Source organism: Salmo salar, chromosome ssa13 (assembly GCF_905237065.1).
Source record: "Salmo salar chromosome ssa13, Ssal_v3.1, whole genome shotgun sequence".
In the NCBI taxonomy this organism is placed as follows: domain Eukaryota; kingdom Metazoa; phylum Chordata; class Actinopteri; order Salmoniformes; family Salmonidae; genus Salmo; species Salmo salar.
The window spans coordinates 54,840,759-54,868,518 of NC_059454.1; the positions used below are offsets into that span (position 1 = coordinate 54,840,759).

At 41.2% G+C, this 27,760-nt stretch overlaps 1 protein-coding gene across 2 annotated transcripts; it reads right to left on the bottom strand.

Moving 5' to 3' along the window:
- Positions 1-1,175: 1,175 nt before the first annotated feature.
- On the bottom strand, positions 1,176-11,851 carry LOC106567431 (grpE protein homolog 2, mitochondrial). Of its 2 annotated transcripts, none has more exons than XM_014136668.2 (4): positions 11,583-11,851; positions 4,118-4,277; positions 3,886-3,967; positions 1,176-3,522 (listed from the first exon to the last, which is right to left on the bottom strand). In XM_014136668.2, exons 1-4 carry the CDS (start codon positions 11,663-11,665, stop codon positions 3,203-3,205), a joined length of 645 nt encoding a protein of 214 aa, XP_013992143.1. In that variant the 5' UTR covers positions 11,666-11,851; the 3' UTR covers positions 1,176-3,202. The 2 variants fall into 2 exon arrangements, with proteins under 2 accessions (XP_013992143.1, XP_013992142.1); XM_014136667.2 differs by having other exon boundaries at positions 4,118-4,292; positions 11,583-11,831.
- Positions 11,852-27,760: the final 15,909 nt, after the last annotated feature.

Below are 27,760 nucleotides of genomic sequence, written 5' to 3' on the forward strand. Positions count from 1 at the left end.
CCCTTTCCACTACTTTGGCCCCAACAGAACCTACTCCAGCCCATCGGCCTGGGAGGCTGGTACCCCTTCTCTCAAAACCCCTGTAGTTCTCATGCACTAAAATCTGATATACAAAAATGTCTCTGCTGCTGCTACCATCAATTCAGTCTTCTGGGATTTCCTTTCCATCTGTGTGGTACAATTAATAACCACACCAATACCGCCAAGAAGCCACCTTTACTAAAGCAAACTGTTCGGGTCACTCTGTACTGGCCTAATACTCACAGGGATCATCTCCCTCACCCTTTGCCCACCATCCTCTACTTTCCTCACTGCCTCAGCATGACACTTTCTGCACTGCTCTCACCCTGGAAATGTCAATCTGTCTTACCCGCACAGGACATTTCTGATCCCCAGATGTCTCCCATTTCCATGGTATCCAATTGGTAATTACAGTTGAAACACTCCACCTTTTCCACCGAAACTACACTCTTTCGTCCCATGCCCTCCTGCACACAGCAAAAATCATTTTGATTGGTCAAATGGCAGTCAAGCATTGATTATCATGTCACCAGAATAAGATCCTCAATATTTATTGCAAAGGTACATTACACTCTTCACTGTGCACTTTAGCTACCCTGTGAAGTTCATCATAACTTATGTAATCATCAGCCTAATAGTACCACACACCATATTAACATGTCACTCCAAGTTTACTTCGATATGATGGTTATTATATCAATATTTGCACACAAAGGTGTTTCCACCGACATTTCTCACATAATTAATTTGACAGACAAAAAGATCCCACCATGTCAAACAAACACTATCTGTCGGCCTTTATAAAATTGTACCAAAACTTTGTTTCCATCACAGCTGTCATTTAAATAAAATATATACAGTATAACTTTACTTGCATAAAAACTGTGGATGGAAACATGGTTAATGACAAAGTCCACTTCACAAATAATGTTTGATACTCAGGCTGCGGAGAAGGACTACCGATCTTCACCACCGGCCCTTCAGAAAAACTCAATCTTTCTACCCATTTTCGACGAGCAAGTAACTTCATGTTCCTGGTGTTCTCTTCTTCCAACTTTAGGGCTAGCTTCAAACTTTCCTTTTCCAAATCTAAAAACGGATCACCTTGCAGAACCCACCTCCACATTTCAAATGATTAAACTCAAGTGACAAACAATTTTCTAATACATTTATTAAGGCAATAATGTGATGTAGTGTGGTAGTCTGAAAGCAAAATAATTTGTTAGAGAATACCATAACTTCTCAACCACACGTGTGGTGCTTCATTTATAATCAAAATGACTTGACAGAAAATGTTATCCATACCATCTATATGTTTTAAAAGGCTCAAAGATCCTTCTTAAAAGTGTCTTTAACTGAATCTATTTCGTAGCTGCATCCCACACAATACTCTTTGGGTAATGCTAAACAAACATTTGTCTATATAAATACATAAATCCCAACATTTTCAATGTAAAAGGTGCCACCTTCATTATAAGGGACAACTACAGGTAACAGCACATTCTACGTAACCATCCCATCCTGTAATATCACAGATTCTCTCAAACGTCAAGAACTTAATTCTTACTTGCTCACATACAGAAAAATAAAAAAACTATTCTGAAGTGCAGTGTGAATAATGCAACCTCTACAAATGTACACAGTCCACATAATAGTGTGGGAGAAATGTATGTGGACCTGAAACCAGAGACGTTCACAGTAACACAAGGGGTCCTTAAAAGAAACCTATCTTCCATTCACATTAGTAAACAAAAGGTTTTCCTCAACCAGCTCTTATGCAAATATGCAGAATAACAATATCCTCAAGTACCTTTACATATCTTTAAATGTTAGTAAAATAGCTAACACCAGTGTTTTCCATAAGTACATGGAGTAGCCAGCCAAATAATAGAAAAAGCAGCCAGCCAGGGAGATCTGGGCTGGAGGGGTCAAGGTAGGCATGCCCCATGAGATTTTTTTGCAAAACAAGCTCTATTTTGGTGGCCTCTGGTACATTCTAATGCCCTGATTCAATCTGAAATACACAGCTAAATTATTGAATACTTTAACGACTTTACCTCCCAGGGCCCAGTTTCACAATGGAACTTAGGCTTACGTGTGTTTTAACTATGCATCTTTCCTACAACAACCAAAGATGTAACATTTCCCAAAACACCACGCAGAAAGAACATTCGCCAAGTGCATCGTTCGAGCATGTGTCGATACTGATAGGATCAAAAGAAAGGCAGCGATTTGTTTCCGTTCACCAAACAGATCCATTCAAAAAGAGCCATTCGTACGCGAACAACCCATCACTAGGCTACACTGGCAAGTCTTGACATGGGCTACAAATCCTAGGAAAGTAGAAATCAAGATATTTTGTTTCCTTGTCCCGATGCGAAACAATGGACATTTAACTACGTTGTATTATTTATGAATAGCAACAGGATATAGGAGATTGACTTCATTCAGTCAGTTCAACATCTTTTATTAACTAATAAACACTTGCAATTCGGTCGTCAATCAAAGCACAGTAAATAGCCTATGCGCCTGTACTGGCCTATGAAACACGCACAAGAAAAATGAATGTGCCATAAAACAACAAGTGGATTTCAACTCATTGTTACCACTTTATATGGGACGTGTTAATTCACTCACAGGAGACGAAAAATAAGCATCATGCTCTCCCTCCTCCGTGAAAAGAAATTAGACTGCAGCCAACCAATGTACAAAAATAATAGGTACTGAGACCTGGGAAAGACAGCAGACTTTTTGACTGACAGGTACCTGTCCTATCAATAAATCACTAGAAGATGCATGTCGTTCATTCAAGTGGGAGAAGGCTACACAGACTTTTCAGACTAGCGAATTGAAACTTTTAAATGAAAAGCCTATGAAGTAGCAGGCTTACACTGAGTCTTATCGGCTATTTAGCTGACGACCGGCACTTATGGAAAACACCCAACACATTCACATGATTAGGCACAATCTAAAAAATATTATATTCTAGAAGAATGTGAACAAGCCCATTATTTTCAGATTGTAAAATACAGAAAAAAGGTCAAATAAATTGTTATATACATGACTGTACATAATGAGAAAGTAACCAAATTGGAACCCACTAAAACATTAAAATGCAAAGCTAGAACTGTAAGGTGCAGATAGTAAAGTACTACAGCGAGGGCAGAGACTAGCACAAGCCCTAGTCCTGCTTCATCACAGCGATGCCCACCTGGGCATGACGAATGGTGCGTCCGTGGAGCTTGTACCCATCCTGTTTCACTATAGTAACGGTGCTGGGCTCCCCTCCCTCAGCAGGAGTGTGGCATACTATCTCATGCTGGTAAGGGTCGTATTTATCCCCAACAGGGCTCATCTTATTCAGGCCGTGCTTTGTGAAGATCCCCTGCAGCCTGTCCTGGACCTGAGCCAGCCTCTGGCCCTCCTCTTCCTGCAGGTTGTCTGTAGTCTTCTCTAGCAGGTCAGCCACCTCAACCAGTTCACGGCAGAAACTCTGGATGCCTGTTTGAGTGGTGGTAAGGGAGAGGAATTAGAACTGCACAAAGTAGAGCAGTGGGGTATTTTTTTTTGGGGGGGGGGACAATATACAAAAGTTGAGAACGATCATTGGAAAAATCCAATTTTATTGAGTAAATGTATTTTGTAGTAAATGTAGTTTATTTTCATTTTATGAATTGAAGGATATTTATTGATGTAAAAATAGGATTTTAGACTTTAAGGTTGTGTCATTAGATTTGGGGAGGAATCGCCAGAAATTCCGGTGGGAAAAAATTGGGGTCCCCAGAAATTCAGGCGAAAATGAATACCACTGCAGTCGAGGGACCACACTAGGTATGATGTCAGGGTAGGAGAAAAACATCTCACCAAAAAGCTTGGCATCTTGGACAAACTTCTGAGTTCTTTTTCGAACGTTGTCAGAGTCAGCCATGGCCCTTTTGTATCTTTCCTGAAATACAATACATTATAGTACATCATAGGTGATTTAATTCTTTGTATTTTCCAGGGAAAAATCTAAACAAATCTATGCAGGCTGTAGGTAGCACCAGTCAAGACAAAGAATCTTCCTCCTTACTCTCACCGCCATCGAGGCTCTTACCGTGAGCTCCCTGACCTGCTCCTCCAGCTTGCTGGCCCTCATCTCCAGCAGTCTCACATTGGTCATCGTGTGGCTGGAGTCATCTGTGGTGTCATCACCATTGCAATTATCACCTGTTCCCCAATGCTTTGCCGCTGTGCTGTACAGGCCGATCAAAGCCCTGGAAAGCAAAAGACTATTCAATTGTGAACCTAGCAAGAGACCATTTGGCTAGCGGTGTTTCTGTAATGTAGGATACAATGTAGGCCTACATGTAATGGCAGAATTTGGAAAATAAATGCCCTCCTGATTAATACAAATCAACATGAAATCCTTCTGCCAGGTAGGCCTACTTTGCAGTCAACATTTAGTCAAAGGCTTTTTGGGAAAGGCTTTAGAAATTAATTCAAACAGCACGTGACTGAATTGCGAGTCTCGAAGATTTAACCAATACTTTGGACACATTTTTCAGTAATATTTTTTGTATTTTATCCCCCTTTTATCCTAATTCCAATTACAATCTTGTCTCATCGTTGCAACTCCCCAACGGGCTCGGGAGGCGAAGGTCGAGTCATGCGTCCTCCGAAACATGACCCGCCAAACCGCGCTTCTTAACACCAGCCCGCTTAACCCGGAAGCCAGCCTCAATGTGTTGGAGGAAACACCGTTCAATCGACAACCGAGGTCAGCCTGCAGCCGCCCGGCCCGCCACAAGGAGTCTCTAGAGCGCGATGAACCAATTAAAGCCCCTCTGGCCAAACCCTCCCCTAACCCGGACGACGCTGGGCCAATTGTGTGCTGCCCTATGGGACTCCCAGTCACGGCCGGTTGTCGTTCAATTCTGTGAGCTGCTCCATGCAACAACCAGTTGAAAGCTGCGCGCTCTTGCTGCCAATGCCGTCTGATATTCCGCTGAAACTAGCTATGTGTGTGGCACACATGTTAATATATTTCACGTGCTTTGCGATTGTGTAGGCTACTTTGTGCATAATTTCTCTATTGCACTACATAATTGATACGGCATACACCTGCACTACACTGCTTTGATACACATCAGTGGGGATTAAGAAGTGAGTATATGCAAAAATGTGGGTATACGGCGGCATATACCCTCCACTACACCACTGGAGCGAGGGATAAATACCCAAGACGTGGAGATGATGGGGAACAGTGTGTATAACACTGTCTTTGCCAAAACGTTGCAATATTTAGATACATTTGTAGATGAACTTCTCTGAGTATTGTTCCGTTACCTTTTTTCAGTACGTTGTCAAAAACGCTTTTTGAACTATTGGGATTTTGGTAGATGATATGTAGCAAAGCCTGGAGTACATCCACAGATGATGCAATCTCTATTGTACTCAACACTGCCCTTTCCCACCTGGACAAAAGGAACACCTACGTGAGAATGCTGTTCATCGACTACAGCTCAGCATTAAAACACCCTCGCGCACTCAAACCGCATCACTAAGCTAAGGACCTTGGGACTAAATGCCTCCTCAACACGGGGGCCCCTCAGGGGTGTGTGCTCAGTCCCCTCCTGTTCTCCCAGTTCACCCATGACTGCGTTGCCAAGCACGACTCCAACACCATAATTAAGTTTGCTGACGACACAACGGTGGTAGGCCTGATTACCGACAACGATGAGACAGCCTATAGGGATGTGGTGCCAGGACAACAACCTCTCCCTCAATGTGATCAAGACAAAGGAGATGATCGTGGACTACGGGAAAAGGAGGGCCGAGCACGCCCCCATTTTAAATCGACAGGGTTGTAGTGTAGCAGGTTGAGAGCTTCAAGTTCCTTGGTGTCCACATCACCAACAAACTATCATAGTCCAAACACACCAAGACAGTCGTGAAGAGGGCACAACAACACCTATCCCCCTCAAGAGACTGAAAAGATTTGGCATGTGTCCTCAGATCCTCAAAAAGTCCTACAGCTGCACCATCGAGAGCATCCTGACTGGTTGCATCACCACCTGACATGGCAACTGCTTGGCCTCCGACCGCAAGGCGCTACAGAGGGTAGTGCGTACAGCCCAGTACATCATTGGGGCCAAGCTTCCTGCCATCCAGAACCTCTATACCAGGCGGTGTCAGAGGAAGTTGCCAAAGACTCCAGCTACCTTTGTCATAGACTGTTCTCTCTGCTACCGCACGGCAAGAGGTACCAGAGCGCCAAGTCTAGGTCCAAAAGGCTTCTTAACAGCTTCTACCCCTAATCAAATGGCTACCCGGACTATTTGTTGTGGGTTTTTTTACACTGCTGCTACTCACTGTTTATTATCTATGCAGTCACTTTACCCCTACCTACATATTACCTTAATTGCCTCGACTAACCTGTACACCCCACACATTGAATCAGTATCAGCATCGTTATTGTTATTTTATTGTTGCTCTTTAATTTTTACTTTTGTTTATTTAGTAAATCTTTTTCTTAAAAACTGCATTGTTAGTTACGGGCTTATAAGAAAGCATTTCACGGTACAGTCTACACCTGTCGTATTTGGCGCATGTGACAAATACAATTTGAAGAGGGGGATCCCAGCTTTCCATCCCTACTTTTTTTCTGAAATTCTAAATATGCGCTTACGGCACCATTTTAAACAAATACTTTTTAGCAGCATGGTTAAGCACATTACCCCTTGGCAATTCACAGTGAGTGTATAGAGGAGAGTGGGGCAAAATGTAACACTGGTCAATTGTAGAGTAACTTGGGATAAAACGCCACCCTACCTCAAAATTTTTGGGGGGCGTGACTTAAATTGTGACGTGACAGATTACATATTTAGAGTGCAAGAGTAGTGGCAACCAGGGAAAGTGTTGGGTGAAAAAATTGTGACATGAAGTGATTTCTATGTGAAGTAAACGCAGGGGTCTTGTTATCCCTGGGTGGCGGTTTACCCCAAGTTACCCTAACAGCCCTACATTATATTCACTGTGTTTATGCAAGTTTCTTGGGAAATCTTTGCCTGTGTGTGTGTAGGTTACCTGCCCCTCCGAAGCATGATTCCCAAAATTAGGGAGAGAGATTTTTAATTAGAGACGAAATAACTAGCATTGAAAAAGTTAATTAAGGATACTATAGTTATCACGTTTCACATTGCATTTATTAACTTAAAAAAAGGGAAGAAGTGTTTTTAATTCTAGTGCTGCTCTGCACCCAGAAGCTTGTTAGCTAGCTAGCTAGCTAGCTAGCTAGCTAGCTAACATTAGCTCTGGTCCAACGCTAAGCCAACTCTCTGAAGTTCAAAGCATACACATTAAAACCAGTAGATAGTGATAGCGCTGACGTCATCCACTTATTCCAATGGAAAACTCCCAATGGCACATGAAGCTGGAAGTATGAATTTGAAGCGTGCCATTTTGCTGAATGGCACAAAAAAAGTGGCCATAACTAGCAAAGGATCATGGTCGATGTAGTCGTTTTCATCCGGCCTGAGAGAGTCAACCCAAAGCTGCTAGACGTCAGCATCAATACCGGTAACATTTGGCTCGGAAAACGTACCTCAATCCAGGGATGAGAAATGCATTGCACTCCAAATTGTTCCACTATCCCAACTGTTACACAGAAGATTGAAGGACTGCTAAGTTAAAAACTAGCAGTCGTCTAACCTGTTAGGGCTAGGGGGCAGCATTGACACGGCTGGATAAAAAACATACCCGATTTAATCTGGTTACCACTCCTACTCAGTAACTAGAATATGCATATACTTATTACATATGGATAGAAAACACCCTAAATTTTCTAAAACTGTTTGAATGGTGTCTGTGAGTATAACAGAACTCAAATGGCAGGTCAAAACCTGAGAGATTCCTTTACAGGAAGTGGCCTGTCTGACCATTTGTTGAACTTCTTTTCCATCTCTATCATTTACTAAGGATCTCTGCTCTAACGTGACACTTCCCACGTCTTCCATAGGCTCTCAGAGCCCGGGAAAAAACAGAATGTCGTCATTCCAGCCCCAGGCTGAAACACATTATCGCCTTTCTCAAGTGGCCCATCAAGAGACACTAGCTTATGCGCGTGACCCCGACCGCCCCCGCCTTTGGGATTTTTTTCCTCTGTTTGCCGAAAAGGAGATTCCCTGTCGGAATATTATCGCTTTTCTACGAGAAAAATGTCGTAAAAATTGATTTTAAACAGCGATTGACATGCTTCGAAGTACGGTAATGGAATACTTAGAATTTTATTGTCACGAATTGCGCCAAGCGCGTGACACTTCTTTACTATTTCGGATAGTGTCTGGAACGCATACGAACAAAACGCCGCTATTCGGATATAACGATGGATTATTTTGGACCAAACCAACATTTGTTATTGAAGTAGCTGTCCTGGGTGTGTATTCTGACGAAGACAACAAAAGGTAATGAAATTTTTATAATAGTAAATATGATTATTGTGAGTGCTAAACTTGCCGGGTGTCTAAATAGCGAGCCCGTGATGCCTGGGCTATGTACTTAGAATATTGCAAAATGTGCTTTCACCAAAAAGCTATTTTAAAATCGGACATATCGAGTGCATAGAGGAGGTCTGTATCTATAATTCTTAAAATAATTGTTATGCTTTTTGTGAACGTTTATCGTGAGTAATTTAGTAAAATGTTAGCGAATTCCCCGGAAGTTTGCGGGGGTATGCTAGTTCTGAACGTCACATGCTAATGTAAAAAGCTGGTTTTTGATATAAATATGAACTTGATTGAACAAAACATGCATGTATTGTATAACATAATGTCCTAGGGTTGTCATCTGATGAAGATCATCAAAGGTGAGTGCTGCATTTAGCTGTCTTCTGGGTTTTGGTGACATTATATGCTGGCTTGAAAAATGGGTGTCTGATTATTTCTGGCTTGGTACTCTGCTGACATAATCTAATGTTTTGCTTTCGTTGTAAAGCCTTTTTGAAATCGGACAGTGTGGTTAGATTAACGAGAGTCTTGTCTTTAAATGGCTGTAAAATAGTCATATGTTTGAGAAATTGAAGTAATAGGATTTTTAAGGTTTTGAAAATCGCGCCACAGGATAGCCGTGGCTGTTACGTAGGTGGGACGAATTCGTCCCGCCTAGCCTAGAGAGGCTAATCTTCTCTGTGTAACAGTTGAGATAAAGGGCAATTCGGAGTACAACGCATTTCTCATCCCTGGATTGAGGTATGTTTTCCAAGCCATATCTCACACCGGCTCCACAATGTCTTAATATACATAGGAATGCTGTCCGACCCTAGTGCAGGCGGTAAGCAAGCTGGTCAGATCTGCTGGCTAGAACTGCCATAGGATATCAACAGTGAGCACAGTTACATGCATACAATAATGCGATTATTGTGAATAGTCAGATTAATATAATAATTTGTTTAAAACGTTTACATCCTTTGCAAGAATAACGATTTCCCTAATAATCCTGTTTACATGGACACCTCTGAAATCAGTCTGGCTGATGGGACATTGATAAATGCAGAAAATTGCCAATCAAAACAAACTTTCTACCACATTGACCATGTTATTTCTGTGAAGCATTTTTTATTTGTATGTGAAAACTATTTCTAAGATGCATACTTTCAGTTTTTCCAAACTCACTTCACTCACACATAACAGGGAGACTTGCGCTACCGTTGCTGCACATGTGCATAACAAATTTGCCGCTGCAACGCCCAATTACATGTTCTAATAGTTTGAAAGATTGCTCAGAAAACCAGGTGTTTTAATTGGTGTATGCTTACTTTCGATTTTGACCTTAAGCCAAACAAGATAAGCTGAGTATGGTGTTTACAAGCCTACTTCCATAATCAGTTTAATATTGAATTATTAGTGTGTATGTAAACATAATCTGTGACAACAGTTGGCTATTTAACTGATAGTTTGTCTGTCAAATCTGTGTATTGGTGTGTGGCCGGCAACTTTCATAGAGAAACCCCCCTGAATTATATGTGCCGTTTGAGAAAGAAAATGACAGCAGCGTTGTAAGTCCTGCGACCCCCAGCACATATGAGAAAATCAACAGTACAAAACAAAAGATATTGATCCGTTTTAAGCAAATTATCTTGTTGACCAAAAACCTTTATACTAACATCCCCAATTTTTGGTCAAAAGGGATGTGTAATTCCCACTGAGGTATAAAGAAAGGTAATCCCCCCCCAATTTGATGTGGTCAAAACGTCTGTTTATGTAATGTAATAACATACTGTCCACATCATGGAAAAGAGCTTAATATAAATTAATTACATATTCAATTATTTTGCTATATCTTCATTTAAGACAGTAAATGACGCAAACTCAAGATTTTTTTTCTTCTATAATCATATTTCTCACTAGTTTAACCATTTAGCTAATGATTTTAAAAATGCACAATTTAACTGGGCGCTCTAGTCCAGAAATAGCTCCCATATTGAATGTGCAGCAGCTCCTGGTTCCAATGTCAGTAACCAGGTTTCCATACAACCTTTTCAGAGTAAAGTACATGTAGGATAAACAATATAATCACAGGCCTGGTGGAACTACAGATTTGTCGTAAACTTTGCAAATGTAAAAAAATTGTAAAAAAATTGCTAGACAATGTGGGATCTTTCTGTGTCGGTAAAATTAATTATGCGAGAAATGGCGGTGGAAACGCTTTTATGCGCACATATTGATATAATAACCATCATATCGAAGTAAACTTAGTCACGCGATGACATGTGTGGGTCCTCCCACTACGACTCCGTAAAGTATGCAGTTTATTATACTACAGATCAAATAAGTTATGATGAACTTCACAGGGTGGTGAACGTGCAAGGTGATGGGCTTGATGCCCCTTTTCAGAAATATCGAGGGTTTTATTCTGGTGACAAGACGATCGATGCTTGGCTGCAGTTCGACAAATAAAAATTATTTCGCTCTTTTGTCCATACTAATCTCATCATGTAGGCTATACCCTACACCCGCACTGTATATGCAAGATGTTGGCTAGAGTGTATATGCCAACATCAGTGGGCACATTCGCTATATAACGCACATTTTCTTTGTGACAAAACCGCCAGTAGAGTTAAACGCGATAGAAACCCATTTAACTTGTATTTGTTATTCGGTACATGATAATTTAACCGCACAATTAATGTTTAAATCATCACGCAAAGACTAGTCAATTTGATGGAAACATTTCTGGTGGGAAAATGCACATTGTTTTTATGCGGATTTTAGAATATTCACATGAAAATCTGTCGCCAATTGGGACGGAACGCTATTTGATGGCAGCAGTCCATTCCTTCGACTTCCCTACAAGTAGCTAGTTAACCCGTTATGAAGCAAACATTAGCTAGCTAGCGACCACTGATTTAATCTAAAACTGTCAGTGAGCTAACCGTTAACGCTATTAAACGAACTCATTTAGCTAAAAGCAACGTTAGCTAGCTAGCTTTTGTACAGCAAGCTTGTTCCCGCAGCGTTGAAAGTTGTCTTTACTTTACACTGTATTTTTTGGAATAGCTAGAGGGATATGTTGACCAACCTTACCTGTGATCATTCGACAAAAATAGTTGTAATCTGCCGACGCAGTTGAGACTTTTCCGAGCCAAGAAAAGACAGCGCATGGCCATATTATTCAGACTCTTGTTACCTAGTTACATTCAATTACAGCAGAACAAAGCCAGCGGAGAGAAACCCCTTTGCGGGGGCACACGGAACGGGTCAGCTGTGGGCGGGGTCGTTCCCCACCACCACAAGTTTTCATTTGCGGAGTCTTTCCAGACAGACAAGCGATGGGCAAAGCTGGGTTCGTTCGCTCAGTGGGTTCTTCTTCGAAGAGGTTTAACGGTGGTTGGCATCCAATACATGTTACATTACCGCCGTCTACTAGACTGGAGTATAACTCCCTTATACTTTGCTTAATATTAATAATAATAATAATAATATTTTTTATTATTAAATCAACAAAAAAATAAAATACAACAAATACCCTACCATCTAACACTACACTAACAAATAATAATAATAAATACCACACTCCCCTATTTAACCCTCCTGCTGTGTTCCGGTCGAATTGGACCGATTTGCAAGTTTTAATTTAATATGATTGTCATAAGATTCCATGACTTTGTCCACACAGGGCATCTGAACACACAAAATAAATGTTGATGATTTTGGGTGTTTTATTGAACTTTTGTACACCTGTGGTGTTCCCGGTCAAAAATGACCAGTCAAAATAAATGAATGGGTGAGATTACAATTAGTGTATAAAATTGAGTTCAGGCACATTCTCATTCATCAGGTAGACGCACTTCCTCTCCCAGACCCCCACATGCATGTGTGTTTGAGCACGCACGTGCGCACACACACACACACACACACACACACACACACACACACACACACACACACACACACACACACACACACACACACACACACACACACACACACACACACACACACACACACACACACACCTCACTCCCTTCTTGGCTTCCATGGCAACCCTTACAGGAACCTTTCCCCAATAGAATCGTTCCCCCACGGGAACCACACCTGGTGGCGTTCTCACAAACAATTGCAAAATTGTTTCAATAATACACTGCTCAAAAAAATTAAGGGAACACTTAAACAACACAATGTAACTCCATGTCAATCACACTTCTGTGAAATCAAACTGTCCACTTAGGAAGCAACACTGATTGACAATACATTTCACATGCTGTTGTGCAAATAGAATAGACAACAGGTGGAAATTATAGGCAATTAGCAAGACACCCCCAATAAAGAAGTGATTCAGCAGGTGGGGACCACAGACCACTTCTCAGTTCCTATGCTTCCTGGCTGATGTTTTGGTCACTTTTGAATGCTGGCGGTGCTTTCACTCTAGTGGTAGCATGAGACGGAGTCTACAACCCACACAAGTGGCTCAGGTAGTGCAGCTCATCCAGGATGGCACATCAATGCGAGCTGAGGCAAGAAGGTTTGCTGTGTCTGTCAGCGTATTGTCCAAAGCATGGAGGCGCTACCAGGAGACAGGCCAGTACATCAGGAGATGTGGAGGAGGCCGTAGGAGGGCAACAACCCAGCAGCAGGACCGCTACCTCCCCCTTTGTGCAAGGAGGAGCAGGAGGAGCACTGCCAGAGCCCTGCAAAATGACCTCCAGCAGGCCACAAATGTGCATGTGTCTGCTCAAATGGTCAGAAACAGACTCCATGAGGGTGGTATGAGGGCCCGACGTCCACAGGTGGGGGTTGTGCTTACAGCCCAACACCGTGCAGGACGTTTGGCATTTACCAGAGAACACCAAGATTGGCAAATTCGCCACTGGCGCCCTGTGCTCTTCACAGATGAAAGCAGGTTCACACTGAGCACGTGACAGACGTGACAGAGTCTGGAGACGCCGTGGAGAATGTTCTGCTGCCTGCAACATCCTCCAGCATGACCGGTTTGGCGGTGGGTCAGTCATGGTGTGGGGTGGCATTTCTTTGGGGGGCCGCACAGCCCTCCATGTGCTCGCCAGAGGTAGCCTGACTGCCATTAGGTACCGAGATGAGATCCTCAGACCCCTTGTGAGATCATATGCTGGTGCGGTTGGCCCTGGGTTCCTCCTAATACAAGACAATGCTAGACCTCATGTGGCTGGAGTGTGTCAGCAGTTCCTGCAAGAGGAAGGCATTGATGCTATGGACTGGCCCGCCCATTCCCCAGACCTGAATCCAATTGAGCACATCTGGGACATCATGTCTCGCTCCATCCACCAACGCCACGTTGCACCACAGACTGTCCAGGAGTTCGCGAATGCTTAGTCCAGGTCTGGGAGGAGATCCCTCAGGAGACCATCCGCCACCTCATCAGGAGCATGCCCAGACGTTGTAGGGAGGTCATACAGGCACGTGGAGGCCACACACACTACTGAGCCTCATTTTGACTTGTTTTAAGGACATTACATCAAAGTTGGATCAGCCTGTAGTGTGGTTTTCCACTTTAATTTTGAGTGTGACTCCAAATCCAGACCTCCATGGGTTGATAAATTGGATTTCCATTGATTATTTTTGTGTGATTTTGTTGTCAGCACATTCAACTATGTAAAGAAAAAAGTATTTAATAAGATTATTTCATTCATTCAGATGTAGGATGAGTTATTTTAGTGTTCCCTTTATTTTTTCGAGCAGTATATATAGAACTTTTCTCACAGCTCTGGTATATAAAGCTTTTTTGAGGCCTTGTTCACAATTCATTCTGTGGCAGCACAATGAACAAACGATATACTGTATGTGAGGCTCTTGATCATATCTTTGATCATGACACTGGTGAGGAGGAGAGAGTCCTTGTTAAACTTTGACACAAAGTAGTCTGTGATAAATAGCACAAGATGTTTCATCTGAGTATTTGTTATAGTCCAAATAATCCATACATTATGCTTTTTTTTAAAACTCAAAAACTAGTTGTGTGAGCTCAGGTCAATGAGGCCTACAGGCCATAAATAGAAAATAGAAGTTCAAAACGTGTAATGTTCACAAGAACTTAAGTTGATAAAAAGATCTAACACAACATTAGGTGATAATATATGTATTATTATGGATTTATAATGAGCTATAATGGGGTGGTCATTTTGGACCGGGAACACAGAATTAATTAACATGAAATGAACACAACAGGAGGGTTAAATCTATTTAGTCCTTCTTCAGGCCAACAGCATGAAAGGATGGGACATCACCACTTAACTGCCCTTCTGCACACCTATGAACCTCCATCCTATACACCGCTGCCACATGCCCATTTTTATTTTACCATTATTTTACTAGGTAAGTTGACTGAGGACACGTTCTCATTTACAGCAACAACCTGAGGAATAGTTACAGGGGAGAGGATGGGGATGAATGAGACAATTGTAAGCTGGGGATGATTAGGTGACCGTGATGGTATGAGGGCCAGATTGGGAATTTGTCCAGGACACCAGGGTTAACACCCCTACTCTTACAATAAGTGCCATGGGATCTTTAGGGACCACAGAGAATCAGGACACCCATTAAACGTCTTATCTGAAAGACGGCACCCTACACAGGGCAGTTTCCCCAATCGCTGCCCTGGGGCATTGGGATATTTGTTTTTAGACCTGAGGAAAGAGTGCCTCCTACTGGCCCTCCAACACCACTTCCAGCAGCATCTGGTCTCCCATCTAGGGACCAACCAGGACCAACCCTGCTTGGCTTCAGAACCAAGCCAGCAGTGGGATGTAGGGTGGTATGCTGCTGGCCCATAAGCTTAACACCTGTAGCAACGTAATATAGTCGGCATAAAAGCTCGTATAGGATAACTTATATATCCTAACATCACTTTGTCGGGAAAAGACTCAACATCAAAATTCAAAACAACAAACAATGACTCTTCTGTTTCTCTCTCACGCCACCCTGTCTGCGTCACTCCAAATGACGAGCATCACAAACACGGGGAATCTTCCCCTTCAGTTGGTCAGCTTTCACATTTACCGCTACCAAAGTAATCACTCGTTTCAATGGCGCCCTTTTCTTGAGAGCAAAACAATTCACCTCTCTTGTCCCCATTCATTTAACACGGAGCGCCTGCTCCCTCTGTCCAGCAGAAAAACATACAATTATCACAAGACAACTTATGGTTACCCTCACTGATTCCACAGCACCCAACTCTGTTTTCATCCATGCTGAAACCTCAAATGAATCAGCCAAAAAGCAAGAGTCCACTTTTTCCAAAAACTTCACTCCTACCATCACAGACTCATCTTTATCCTGACCCTCGGAGCAAGCCTCGGTTTCCAAGAACTTCACCACACCTACCAAGTCTTCTTGAACTGCACTGTTGGTTAAGGGCTTGTAAGTAAGCGTTTCTACACGAGTTGTACTCGGCGCATGTGACAAATAAACTTTGATTTGATTTGATTTTGTTCTTGCCTTGTCAAGGGACGCCATTTAACCGGCTGTCAGAATCTCCTTACAATCAGCACGACCCCTCTTTCAGTGGGTTCGCCTGTGCATGTCAGTACAAAAATGTTTTGCAACGTTGCAGTTAGAAATGCCATGCATAGAACTGACATGATTCCTTAGAATCAGAGAGGCATGTTTGCAGTGGTGGAAAACGTACCAAATTGTCATACTTGAGTAAAAGTAAAGGTACCTTCATAGAAAATGACTCAAGTAAAAGTCACCCAGTAATATGTTACTTGAGTAATAGTCTAAAAGTAGTTCGTTTTAAATATACTTAAGTATCGAAAGTAAATGTAATTGCTAAAATATACATAAGTATCAAAAGTAAAAGTATAAATCATTTAGAATTCCTTATATTATGCAAACCAGACGGCACAATTTTCTTGTTTTTATTTTATTTACGGATAGCCAGGGTCACACACCAACACTCAGACATAATTTACAAACGAAGCATGTGTGTTTAGTGAGTCCGCCAGATCAGAGGCAGTAGAGATGATGTTTGGTTGATAGTGCAAGAATTTGACCATTTTCCTATCCTGCTAAGCATTCAAAATGTAACGAGTACTTTGGGGTGTCAAGGAAAATGTATGGAGTAAAAAGTACATTATTTTCTTAAGGAATTTAGTGAAGTAAAAGTAGTTAAAAATATAAATAGTAAAGTAAAGTACAGATACCCCAAAAAACGACTTAAGTAGTACTAAAAAGTATTTTTACTTAAGTACTTTACACCACTGCATGTTTGTTCAACATAATACATTTCTATTTGAACGTTGGACAACGTTGTGTAAGTTCTCCTGCTGAACGCGCCCTGGCCTTCTCCCTACCTATGTGAAGCTAGCCAGAATAACGAATTTGAGGTTCCCCTTCAAAACAAAAGTCATTCGTTTGAAGTGATGCAAACAGATACAAATTTGAAAGATACAAATAGTGGAATCATTCCATATTTGTACTAGATATAGCCCTTGATCATGACTCTAAGTTCCATTATTACATTACACATAAGAGTCATTGGACGAAGGCGTCTTCTGTAGGTGGGAGTTTTGTTTACAGCCGCATCGCTTGCAGTACGGTTTTGAAAGCAGAAGTAATAATAATTTAAAAAAGTTTAATTATACCCACCTTTACGGTTCTTGCACGGCCATATTTCCTTGTTACAGCACTTGTTAACGGAAAACAGACGCAAGACAGAGTGGATTACCTGTGCTAATTAGCTATCTGCATCTTCAAACACCTGTGTGTAAACGGAAGACGGGCGCCACAAACGTGTTGTCACTGAAAAATACTGTCAGCTGCAACTGTTAAAACCGGTTATGTAAGTGTGTATTTTGTACAGTAAGTGTGTATTTTGCATTTGTGAAATTATTTTGATGTGATATTACAGTACAAGGATTTATGTTTCTAGAACCGTATTGCAATTGATAATCGACTCACTGTTTTGGCTTCCAGAGCCAATTTTCCCTTTATACAGAACATGTAAGGTCCTTGGACTAAGGAGTAACGTTTGGCTCCTTTAGTCCAATATTGGGCTAGTCTAGATAATGCTAGAGAATGTTACATAATTTAAGATTAAATACAATAATGAATTAGTTTGACAATAAACAGAAAACACTGTTCTAATTACACTGTACTGCACTACACAGCCTTAGCTATGAATTGTGCACCCTGAAACAAGGTATCAGCTTACACAGTGACACCCACAGAAAACAATTCTCAGGAGTTTCCACAAATATTTGCATATTAGCTCTTATTGCAGGACTTTGACTGTGGGAAATCACCTTCAGAGTCAGCCTATTGTGCCTATTGAATATTCAAATTGCACTGTACAGCCTAACCTACGGACTGTGTACCCGTGGAATGGGGTATCAGCCTACTCAGTGACACCCACAGATCATAACTATGTAGAATTTACACAAATATTAGCATCTTAGCTCTTATTGCAGGACTCTAAAACCACTGTGAAATAAGTCACATTAGCTCACCAGTCAACCTTCTGCTATATGTGTATAAAACATTTATAGCTAATGTAGCTCATTTCACAGTGGTTTCAGAGTCATCCAGTAAGAAATAACATGCAAATATTTGTGTAAACTCTACATAGTTCTGATCTGTGGGTGTCACTGAGTAGGCTGATGAAAAAACATTAACACAAATTAAGATTTGTAATTTTTTTTTACATTTATATGACAATTTAAAAATACAATACAACCACACATGTGGACACAATGCATTTAAAATAATCGTGGATGACACAAAATAAAATAAAAAAAATACTATTACCACTTATAAAAAATTATCTAGATTAATAAAACAAAGAAGTTGATACAAACACCATCGTAGAGTTCCTTCACAATGAGGATTGCTGGTGCTACTGCTGACAATCCACTTGAGTAAGATGATAGTTTGGTATCAATGTTCTGTTTGTTTAGGAATCATTTTGAAATGTATGTTATATGCAATGGGTATGCTTTGCCTCAGTTCTACAAACACTGTACTAGGAGATGTTGGGACCGGGTAATTCTTTTCAATCCAGTGTGACCGTGACCCCTAGACTCACTATCAGTTTACTTGTTCAAATTTTGGCATCTCTTTCAGGTAAATTGCCCACTCTTTGTTTGTTGACAGGATGGGTGCACAACACATAGGTAAAGCTGTACAGTGCATAAACATATACTGTACATATACTGTAAGTATGCCCATACCTGATTCCACAAGTCTTAGCCCCCTCAGTTGAAATTTGTGTCCCCTCAGTTTTAGTTTAATATTGCCTTCAGAAAGTATTAACACCCCTTGACTTTTTCCACTTTTTGTTGTGTTACAGCCTGAATTTAAAATGGATTAGATTGAGATTTTGTTTTGCTGGCCAACAGACAATACCCCACCCATAATGTCAAAGTGGAATTATTACATTTTTAACAATTAATTAAAAATACCAATCTGAAATGTCTTGAGTCAATAAGTATTCAACCCCTACGTGTGGAGTTGCCTCAATGCTGACAAGTCTCACAGTCTCTGCTGCTGAAAAACATCCCCACAGCATGATGCTGCCACTACCATGCTTCACCGTATGGATGGTGCCAGGTTTCCTTTTGACGTGACGTTTGGCATTCAGGCCAAAGGGTTCAATCTTGGTTTCATCAGAACAGAGAATCTCGTTTCTCATGGTCTGAGTCCTTTAGGTGCCTTTTGGCAAACTCCAAGAGGGCTGTCATGTGCCTTTTTACTGAGGAATGACTGCTTTATATACAAGTACCATGTATGTAAAATGTATATGCAAAATGCATGTACACTACCGGTCAAAAGTTTTAGAACACCTACTCATTCAAGGGTTTTTCGTCATTTTTACTATTTTCTACTTTGTAGAAAATAAGTGTTAAAAATAAGTGTTAAACAAATAAAAATATATTTTAGATTTTAGATTCTTCAAATAGCCACCCTTTGCCTTGATGACAGCTTTGCGCACTCTTGGCATTCTTCAACCAGCTTCAACTGGAATGCTTTTCCAACAGTCTTGAAGGAGTTCCCACATATGCTGAGCACTTGTGAGCTGCTTTTCCTTAACTCTGCGCTCCAACTCATCCCAAACCATCTCAATTTGGTTGAGACCGGGGGATTGTGGAGGCCAGGTCATCTGATGCAGCACTCCATCACTTTCCTTCTTGGTAAAATAGCCCTTACACAGCCTGGAGGTGTGTTGGGTCATTGTCCTGTTGAAAAACACATTTTAGTCCCACCAAGCCAAAACCAGATGGGATGGTGTATCGCTGCAGAATGCTGTGGTAGCCATGCTGGTTAAGTGTGCCTTGAATTCTAAATAAATCACAGACAATGTCACCAGCAAAGCACCCACACACCATATCACCTTCTCCTCCATGCTTTACAGTGGGAAATACACATGCAGAGATCATCCGTTCACCACACCACGTCTCACAAAGACACAGCGTTTGGAACCAAAAATCTCCAATTTGGATTCCAGACCAAAGGACAGATTTACACCGGTCTAATGTCCACTGCTTGTGTTCCTTGGCCCAAACAAGTCTCTTCTTCTTATTGGTGTCCCTTAGTAGTGGTTTCTTTGCAGCAATTCAACCATGAAGGCCTGATTCACACAGTCTCCTCTGTACAGTTGATGTTGAGATGTGTCTGTTATTTGAACTCTGTGAAGCATTTATTTGGGCTGCAATTTCTGAGGCTGGTAAATCTAATGAACTTATCCTCTGCAGCAGAGATAACTCCGGGTCTTCCATTCCTGTGGCGGTCCTCATGAGAGCCAGTTTCATCATAGCGCTTGATGGTTTTTGCGACTGAACTTGAAGAAACTTTCGAAGTTCTAGAAATGTTCCGTATTGACTGACCTTCATGTCTTAAAATAGTGATGGACTGTTGTTTCTCTTTGCTTATTTGAGCTGTTCCTGCCATATTATGGACTTGGTCTTTTACAAAATAGGGCTATCTTCTGTATACCCCCCACTTTGTCACAACACAACTGAATGGCTCAAACGCATTAACAAGGAAATAAATTCCACAATTATTATTTTTATTCACCTGTATTTAACCAGGTAAGCCAGTTGAGAACAAGTTCTCATTTACAACTGCGGCCTGGCCAAGATAAAGCAAAACAGTGTAACACAAACAACACGGAGTTACACATGGGATAAACAAACTTATAGTCAATAACACAATAGAAAAATATATATACAGTGTGTGCAAGTAGTAAGATTAGGGAGGTGAGGCAATAAATTGGCCATAGTGGTGAAATAATTACAATTTAGCATTAACACTGGAGTGATAGATGAGCAGAAGATGAATGTGAAGTAGAGATGGTGCAAAGGAGTAAAAAAATAAATAACAATATGGGGATGAGGTAGTTGGGTGGGCTATTTACAGATGGGCTGTGTACAGGTGCAATGATTGGTAAGCTGCTTTGACAGCTGATGCTTGAAGTTAGTGAGGGAGATATAAGACTCCATCTGCAGCGACTTTTGAAATTCATTCCAGTCACTGGCAGAAAAGAACTGGAAGGAAAAGCAGCCAAAGGAGGAGTTGGCTTTGGGGATGACCAGTGAAATATACCTGCTGGAGTGCGTGCTACTGGTGGGGGACTACTATGGTGACCAGTGAGCTGAGATAAGGCAGGGCTTTACCTAGCAAAGACTTATAGATGACCTGCAGCCAGTGGGTTTGGCGACAAATATGAAGCGAGGGCCAGCCAACGAGAGCATACAGGTCGCAGTGGTGGGTAGTATATGGGGCTTTGGTGACAAAACGGATGGCATCGTGACAGACTACATCCTATTTGCTGAGTAGAGTGTTGGAGGCTATTTTGTAAATGACATCGCCGAAGTCAAGGATCGGTAGGATAGTCAGTTTTACGAGGGTATGTTTGGCAGCATGAGTGAAGGATGCTTTGTTGTGAAACACTAAGCCTAACCAGACACCTAGTATTTGTAGTTGTCCACATATTCTAAGTCAGAACCGTCCAGAGTAGTGATGCTAGACGGGCGAGCGGGTGTGGGCAGCGATTGGTTGAGGAGCATGCATTTAGATTTACTAGCATTTAAGAGCAGTTGGAGGCCACAGAAGGAGTGTTGTATGGCATTGAAGCTCATGTGGAGGTTTGTTAACACCATGTCCAAAGAAGGGCCAGAGTTATACAGAATGGTGTTTGTCTGCGTAGAGGTGGATCAGAGAGTCACCAGCAGCAAGAACAACATCATTGATGTATACAGAGGAAAGAGTCAGCCCGAGAATTGAACCCTGTGGCACCCCCATAGAGACTGCCAGAGGTCTGGACAACAGGCCCTCCGATTTGACACACTGAACTCTATCTGAGAAGTAGTTGGTGAACCAGGCAAGGCAGTCATTTGAGAAACCAATGCTGTTGAGTCTGCCGATAAGAATGCAGTGATTGACAGAGTCGTACTCCACGCATATAATTATCTGTAAGGTCCCTCAGTCGAGCAAATTAACTTTTAAGAAGGCACACCTGTTAATTGAAATGCATTCCAGGTGACTACCTCATGAAGAAAATGCCATGAGTGTGCAAAGCTGTCATCCAGGCAAAGGGTGGCTATTTGAAGAATCTCAAATATAAAATGTATTTGTATTTGTTTAACTTCTCTAGGGTAGTGGGATGAAATCGTCCCACACTATTCAACAGCAAGTGAAAAATCAGAGCGGCAGATTTAAAACCACAAAATGTCATAATTCAAAGTTCTCAAACATAGAACTATTTTACACCATTTTATAGATACACTTCTCCTGAATCGAACCACGTTGTCCGATTTCCAGAAGGCTTTATAGCGAAAGCAAAACATTAGATTATGTTAGGAGAGTACATCGACACAATAGCCACACCGCCATTTTCCGACCAACCACATGCATCACAAATAACCAAAACACAGCTAAATGAAGCACTAATCTTTGACAATCTTCATCAGATGACACTCCTAGGACATCATGTTACACAATACATGCATTCTTTTCTTCAATAAAGTTCATATTTATATATAAAAACAGCATTTTACATCGGCGCGTGATGTTCAGAAAATATTTTCCCTCAAATGCTTCCGGTGAATCTGCGCTACAATTTACAAAATTACTATTCGAAAACATTGGTAAAATACAATATTGTCATTCAAAGAATTATAGATTAACCTGTTATGGCTAGGGGGCAGTATTTTCACGGCCGGATAAAATACGTACCCGATTTAATGTGATTATTACTCCTGCCCAGAAACTAGAATATGCATATAATTATTAGCTTTAGATAGAAAACACTCCAAAGTTTCTAAAACTGTTTGAATGGTGTCTGTGAGTATAACAGAACTCATTTGGCAGGCCAAAACCTGAGAAGATTCCATGCAGGAAGTGCCCTGTCTGACAATTTCTTGCCCTTCTTGATTATCTCTATCCATTACAGGGGATCTCTGCTGTTACGTGACACTTCCTACGGCTCCATGGGCTCTCAGAAGGCGGCAAAAAGCTGAATCGTGGCTTTGCAGGCTGAAAAAAAGTAGCGCGTTTGGGTAGTGGCTGGTCACAGTACTGTGAGACTCAGGCTCGTGCCCGAGTCGACCCCGTGCTTTATTTTCTTTCGTCTGTTTACCTAAACACAGATTCCCGGTCGGAATATTATCGCTTTTTTACGAGAAAAATGGCATAAAAAATTGATTTTAAACAGTGGTTGACATGCTTCGAAGTACGGTAATGGAATATTTAGAAATCTTTTGTCACGAAATGCGCCATGCTCGTGACCCTTATTTACACTTCGGAGAGTGTCTTGAACGCACGAACAAAACGCCGCTGTTTGGATATAACTATGGATTATTTTGAACCAAACCAACATTTGTTATTGAAGTAGCAGTCCTGGGAGTGCATTCTGACGAAGAACACCAAAGGTAATCAAACTTTTGTAATAGTAAATCGGAGTTTGGTCAGGGCTAAACTTGGTGGGTGTCTAAATAGCTAGCCGTGATGGCTGGGCTATCTACTCAGAATATTGCAAAATGTGCTTTCACCGAAAAGCACATTTTGTGAACGTTTATCGTGAGTAATTTAGTAAATTCACCGGAGGTTTGCGGGGGGTATGCTAGTTCTGAACGTCACATGCAAATGTAAAAAGCTGGTTTTTGATATAAATATGAACTTGATTGAACAAAACATGCATGTATTGTATAACATAATGTCCTAGGTGTGTCATCTGATGAAGATCATCAAAGGTTAGTGCTGCATTTAGCTGTGGTTTTGTTTTTTGTGACATTATATGCTAGCTTGAAAAATGGGTGTCTGATTATTTCTGGCTGGGTACTCTGCTGACATAATCTAATGTTTTGCTTTCGCTGTAAAGCCTTTTTGAAATCGGACAGTGTGGTTAGATAAAGGAGAGTCTTGTCTTTAAAATGCTGTGAAATAGTCATATGTTTGAAAAATTGAAGTTTTTGTATTTTTGAGGAATTTGTAATTCGCGCCACGCCTATCATTGGATATTGGAGCAGGTGTTCCGCTAGCGGAACGTCTAGATGTAAGTTAACATCTCGTGAATGCAACCGCATTGCCAGATTTAAAAATAACTTAACTGGGAAATCACACTTTGCAATAAACGAGGTGCTATGCTCAGAAAAATAGGCTAGGCGATACAGGTTAGCGCCATCTTGGACTCATCTAAAATCAAATATACTATTGTAAATATTCACTTACCTTTGATTATCTTCATCAGAAGGCACTTCCAGGAATCCCAGGTCCACAACAAATGTAGTTTTGTTCGAAAAAGTTAATAATTTATGTCCCAATAGCTCCTTCTTGTTAGCGCGTTCCGAAGGCTACTCAAAATGAACGAAGCGCGCGGGACTTGTCGTCACGAATGTGCCATTTTTTAAAAATGTATGTTCGTTCAAACATGTCAAACGTTGTATAACATAAATCTTTAGGGCCTTTTTCAATCAGAACTTCAATAATATTCAAGGCGGACGATTGCATTGTCTTACAAAACGTTTCGGAATGAAAGAGTACCCACGGGCACGCGCATCATAGTAGTAATGGCCCTCCCCCTATGACAAACTTTCCAGGCCTCTCGTTCGGTCAGTTTTTACAGGGGAAGACTCAAACCACTTTGTAAAGACTGTTGACATCTAGTGGAAGCCTTAGGAAGTGCTAAATGAATCCTAACTCACGGTGTGTTTCATAGGCAAAGACTTGAAAGTGATTCCACAAATCAGATTTCCACTTCCTGTTAGGATTTGTCTCAGGGTTTTGACTGCCATATGAGTTCTGTTATATTCACAGACACCATTCAAACAGTTTTAGAAACGTTAGAGTGTTTTCTATCCAAATCTACTAATTATATGCATATTCTCGTTTCTGGGTAAGAGTAGTAACCAGTTTAAATCGGGTACGTTTTTTATCTGGCCGTGAAAATACTGCCCCCTTGCCTCAACAGGTTTAACACATTTTTGGTTACTACATGATTCCATATGTGTTATTTCATAGTTTTGATGTCTTCACTACTTTTCTACAATGTAGAAAATAGTATAAATAAAGAAAAACCCTTGAATGAGTAGGTGTTCTAAAACTTTTGACCGGTAGTGTATGTAGCAGAAAAGTGGTACAAAAACCAAGAAATTTGTCCTCCGAAAAGGGGTTAATAGAAAATATTGAAAAAGTATTCAACCCCTTTGTTATGGCAAGCCTAAATAAGTTCAGGGCTGTCACGCCCTGACCAGGTGAACTCGGGTATTTTGGGTCAGGGTGTGTCATGTTGGGTATTTTTCCTTGGTTTGCTTTCTATGTTTGCGTTACAGCCTTGTGTTAGCTCTATGTGGGTTATTTCTATGTTGGGTTCTGTCGATTCCCAATCAGAGACAGCTGTCGCTAGTTGTCTCTGATTGGGATCACATTTAAGTTCCTTTTTCCCCACGCTCTTTGTTTTTGAGCAGTTAACGTATCGGCATTTTCTTGGTTTTGTGTACGTGTTTATTTCAGTGTAAAGAATAAACATGTGTTCGCTCCCAGCTGCGTTTTGGTCCGCTTCCTCATCACCCGACGTCGATCGTTACAAGGGCTAATAATTTCCTTTGTTCAAGTCACATAATAAGTTGCATGAACATTATTTTTGAATGACTACCTCATCTCTTTACCCCACGCATAGAATTATCTGTAAGGTCCCTCAGTCGATCAGTGAATTTCAAACACAGATTCAACCAGAAAGAACAGGGAAGTTTTCCAATGCCTCGCAAAGAAGGGCACCTGTTGGTAGATGGGTAAAAATAGATAAAGCAGACATTGAGTTATTAATTACACTTTCGATGGTGTATCAATACACCCAGTCACTACAAAGATACAGTTTGTCCTTTGTAACTCAGTTACCTGAGAGGAAGGAAACCGCTCAGGGATTTCACCATGAGGCCAATGGTTACTTTAAAACAGTTACAGAGTTTAATGGCTGTGATAGGAGAAAACTGAGGATGTATCAACAACATTGTAGTTACTCCACAATACTAACCTAAATGATAGAGTGGAAAGAAGGAAGCTTGTACAGAATACACATATTGCAAAACATGCATCCTATTTGCAATAAGGCACTGAAGTAAAACTGCAAATAAATTGGGCAAAGAAATTAACTTTGTCCTGAATACAAAGCGTTATGTTTGGGGCAAATCCAACACAACACATCACTGAGCACCACTCTTCATATTTTCAAGCATGGTGGTGGCTGCATCTTGTTATGGGTTTGCTTGTCAATGACAAGAACTAGGGAGACTCTTAGGATAAAAGGAAATGGAATAGAGCTTAAGCACAGGCAAAATCCTAGAGGAAAACCTGGTTCAGTCTGCTTTCCAACAGACACTGTGTAATTGGTCTGGGTGTAGCTGGTGCAGAGGAGTTAGGCGCAGGACAGCAGAGATGAGTAATACACAGAATTTTACTCAAGACTTACAAATACAAGTCAATAATACCTAGCCCACAATACGGACCGTAAATACAACAAACAATCACTCACAAACAAACACGGGGGAACAGAGGGTTAAATAATGAACAAGTAATTAGGGGAATGAAACCAGGTGTGTAAAACAAGGACAAAACAAATGGAAAATGAAAAGTGGATCGGCAATGGCTAGAAAGCCGGTGACGTCGACCGCTGAACGCCACCCGAACAAGGAGAGGGACCGACTTCAGCGTAAGTCGTGACACACTGGGACACAAATTCACCTTTCAGCAGGACAATAACCTAAAACACAAGGCCAAATATACACTGGAGTTGCTTACCAAGACGTCATTGAATGTTCCTGACTGGCCTAGTTACAGTTTTGATTTAAATCAGCTTGAAAATCTATGGCAGGACTTGAAAATGGCTGTCTAACAATGATCAACAACCAACCAATATTGTACAATCCAGGTGTGCAAAGCTCTTAGAAATGTACGCACATGATTCTAACATGTATTGACTCAGGTGTGTGAATACTTATGTAAATGCTATATTTCTGCATTTCATTTCAAAAAATTTGCAAACATTTCTAAAAACATGTTTTCACTTTGAAGTTATGGGGTATTGTGTGTAGATTGGTGAGATAAAAAAAAGTTATCCATTTTGAATTCAGACTGTAACACAACAAAATGTGGAATAAGTCAAGGGGCATGAATACTTTCTGATGTCCCTATATAAAAATAGCAAAAAAAAGTTTAAAATGATTGAGTGACAGGTTGGCGCAAAATCTGTCTCTGCTGCCCTGTATCAACATAATGGACAGAGTGTGCTGTGGTATGTGTAGGGGGGCTATGGAAAGCCACTGGAGCAGTTAGCTATGACTCCTTTGGTTTTCCATAAAAAGCTTGAAAAAACGCTTCTTATCTGTGGTAGGCTAAGTGAATAACATGCTATGCCGGCTGTAATATTTGATTTTGATATATAAGGGCGGGGTCAAGTTTACCATTGAAGCTGCTTCGCTCAACTCTGCCTCACACCACTACAGAGCTTAGTTCGTTTAGTTAGCTAGCTGCAAAAAGTGTTAGTGTTTTTAGCATTAGCCTATTTAGCTAGCTCGAACCAGCTAATCTGCCACTGCCATGATGGATATCAGAAATTGGCTTAGCCAAAGTACCCAAACAAAGCCAAAGGAGAGTGATGAGTAGCAGCAACATCAAACCAGTGAGGCCTTCACCAAGCCCAGCAGCAATGATGCTGCCGAGCACCAGATATCTCAGCCTCCAGAGCCTTCCCTCTCTTCCGCAAGCGCTGCCAGGATAATGTCTCCACAGCTCCCTCC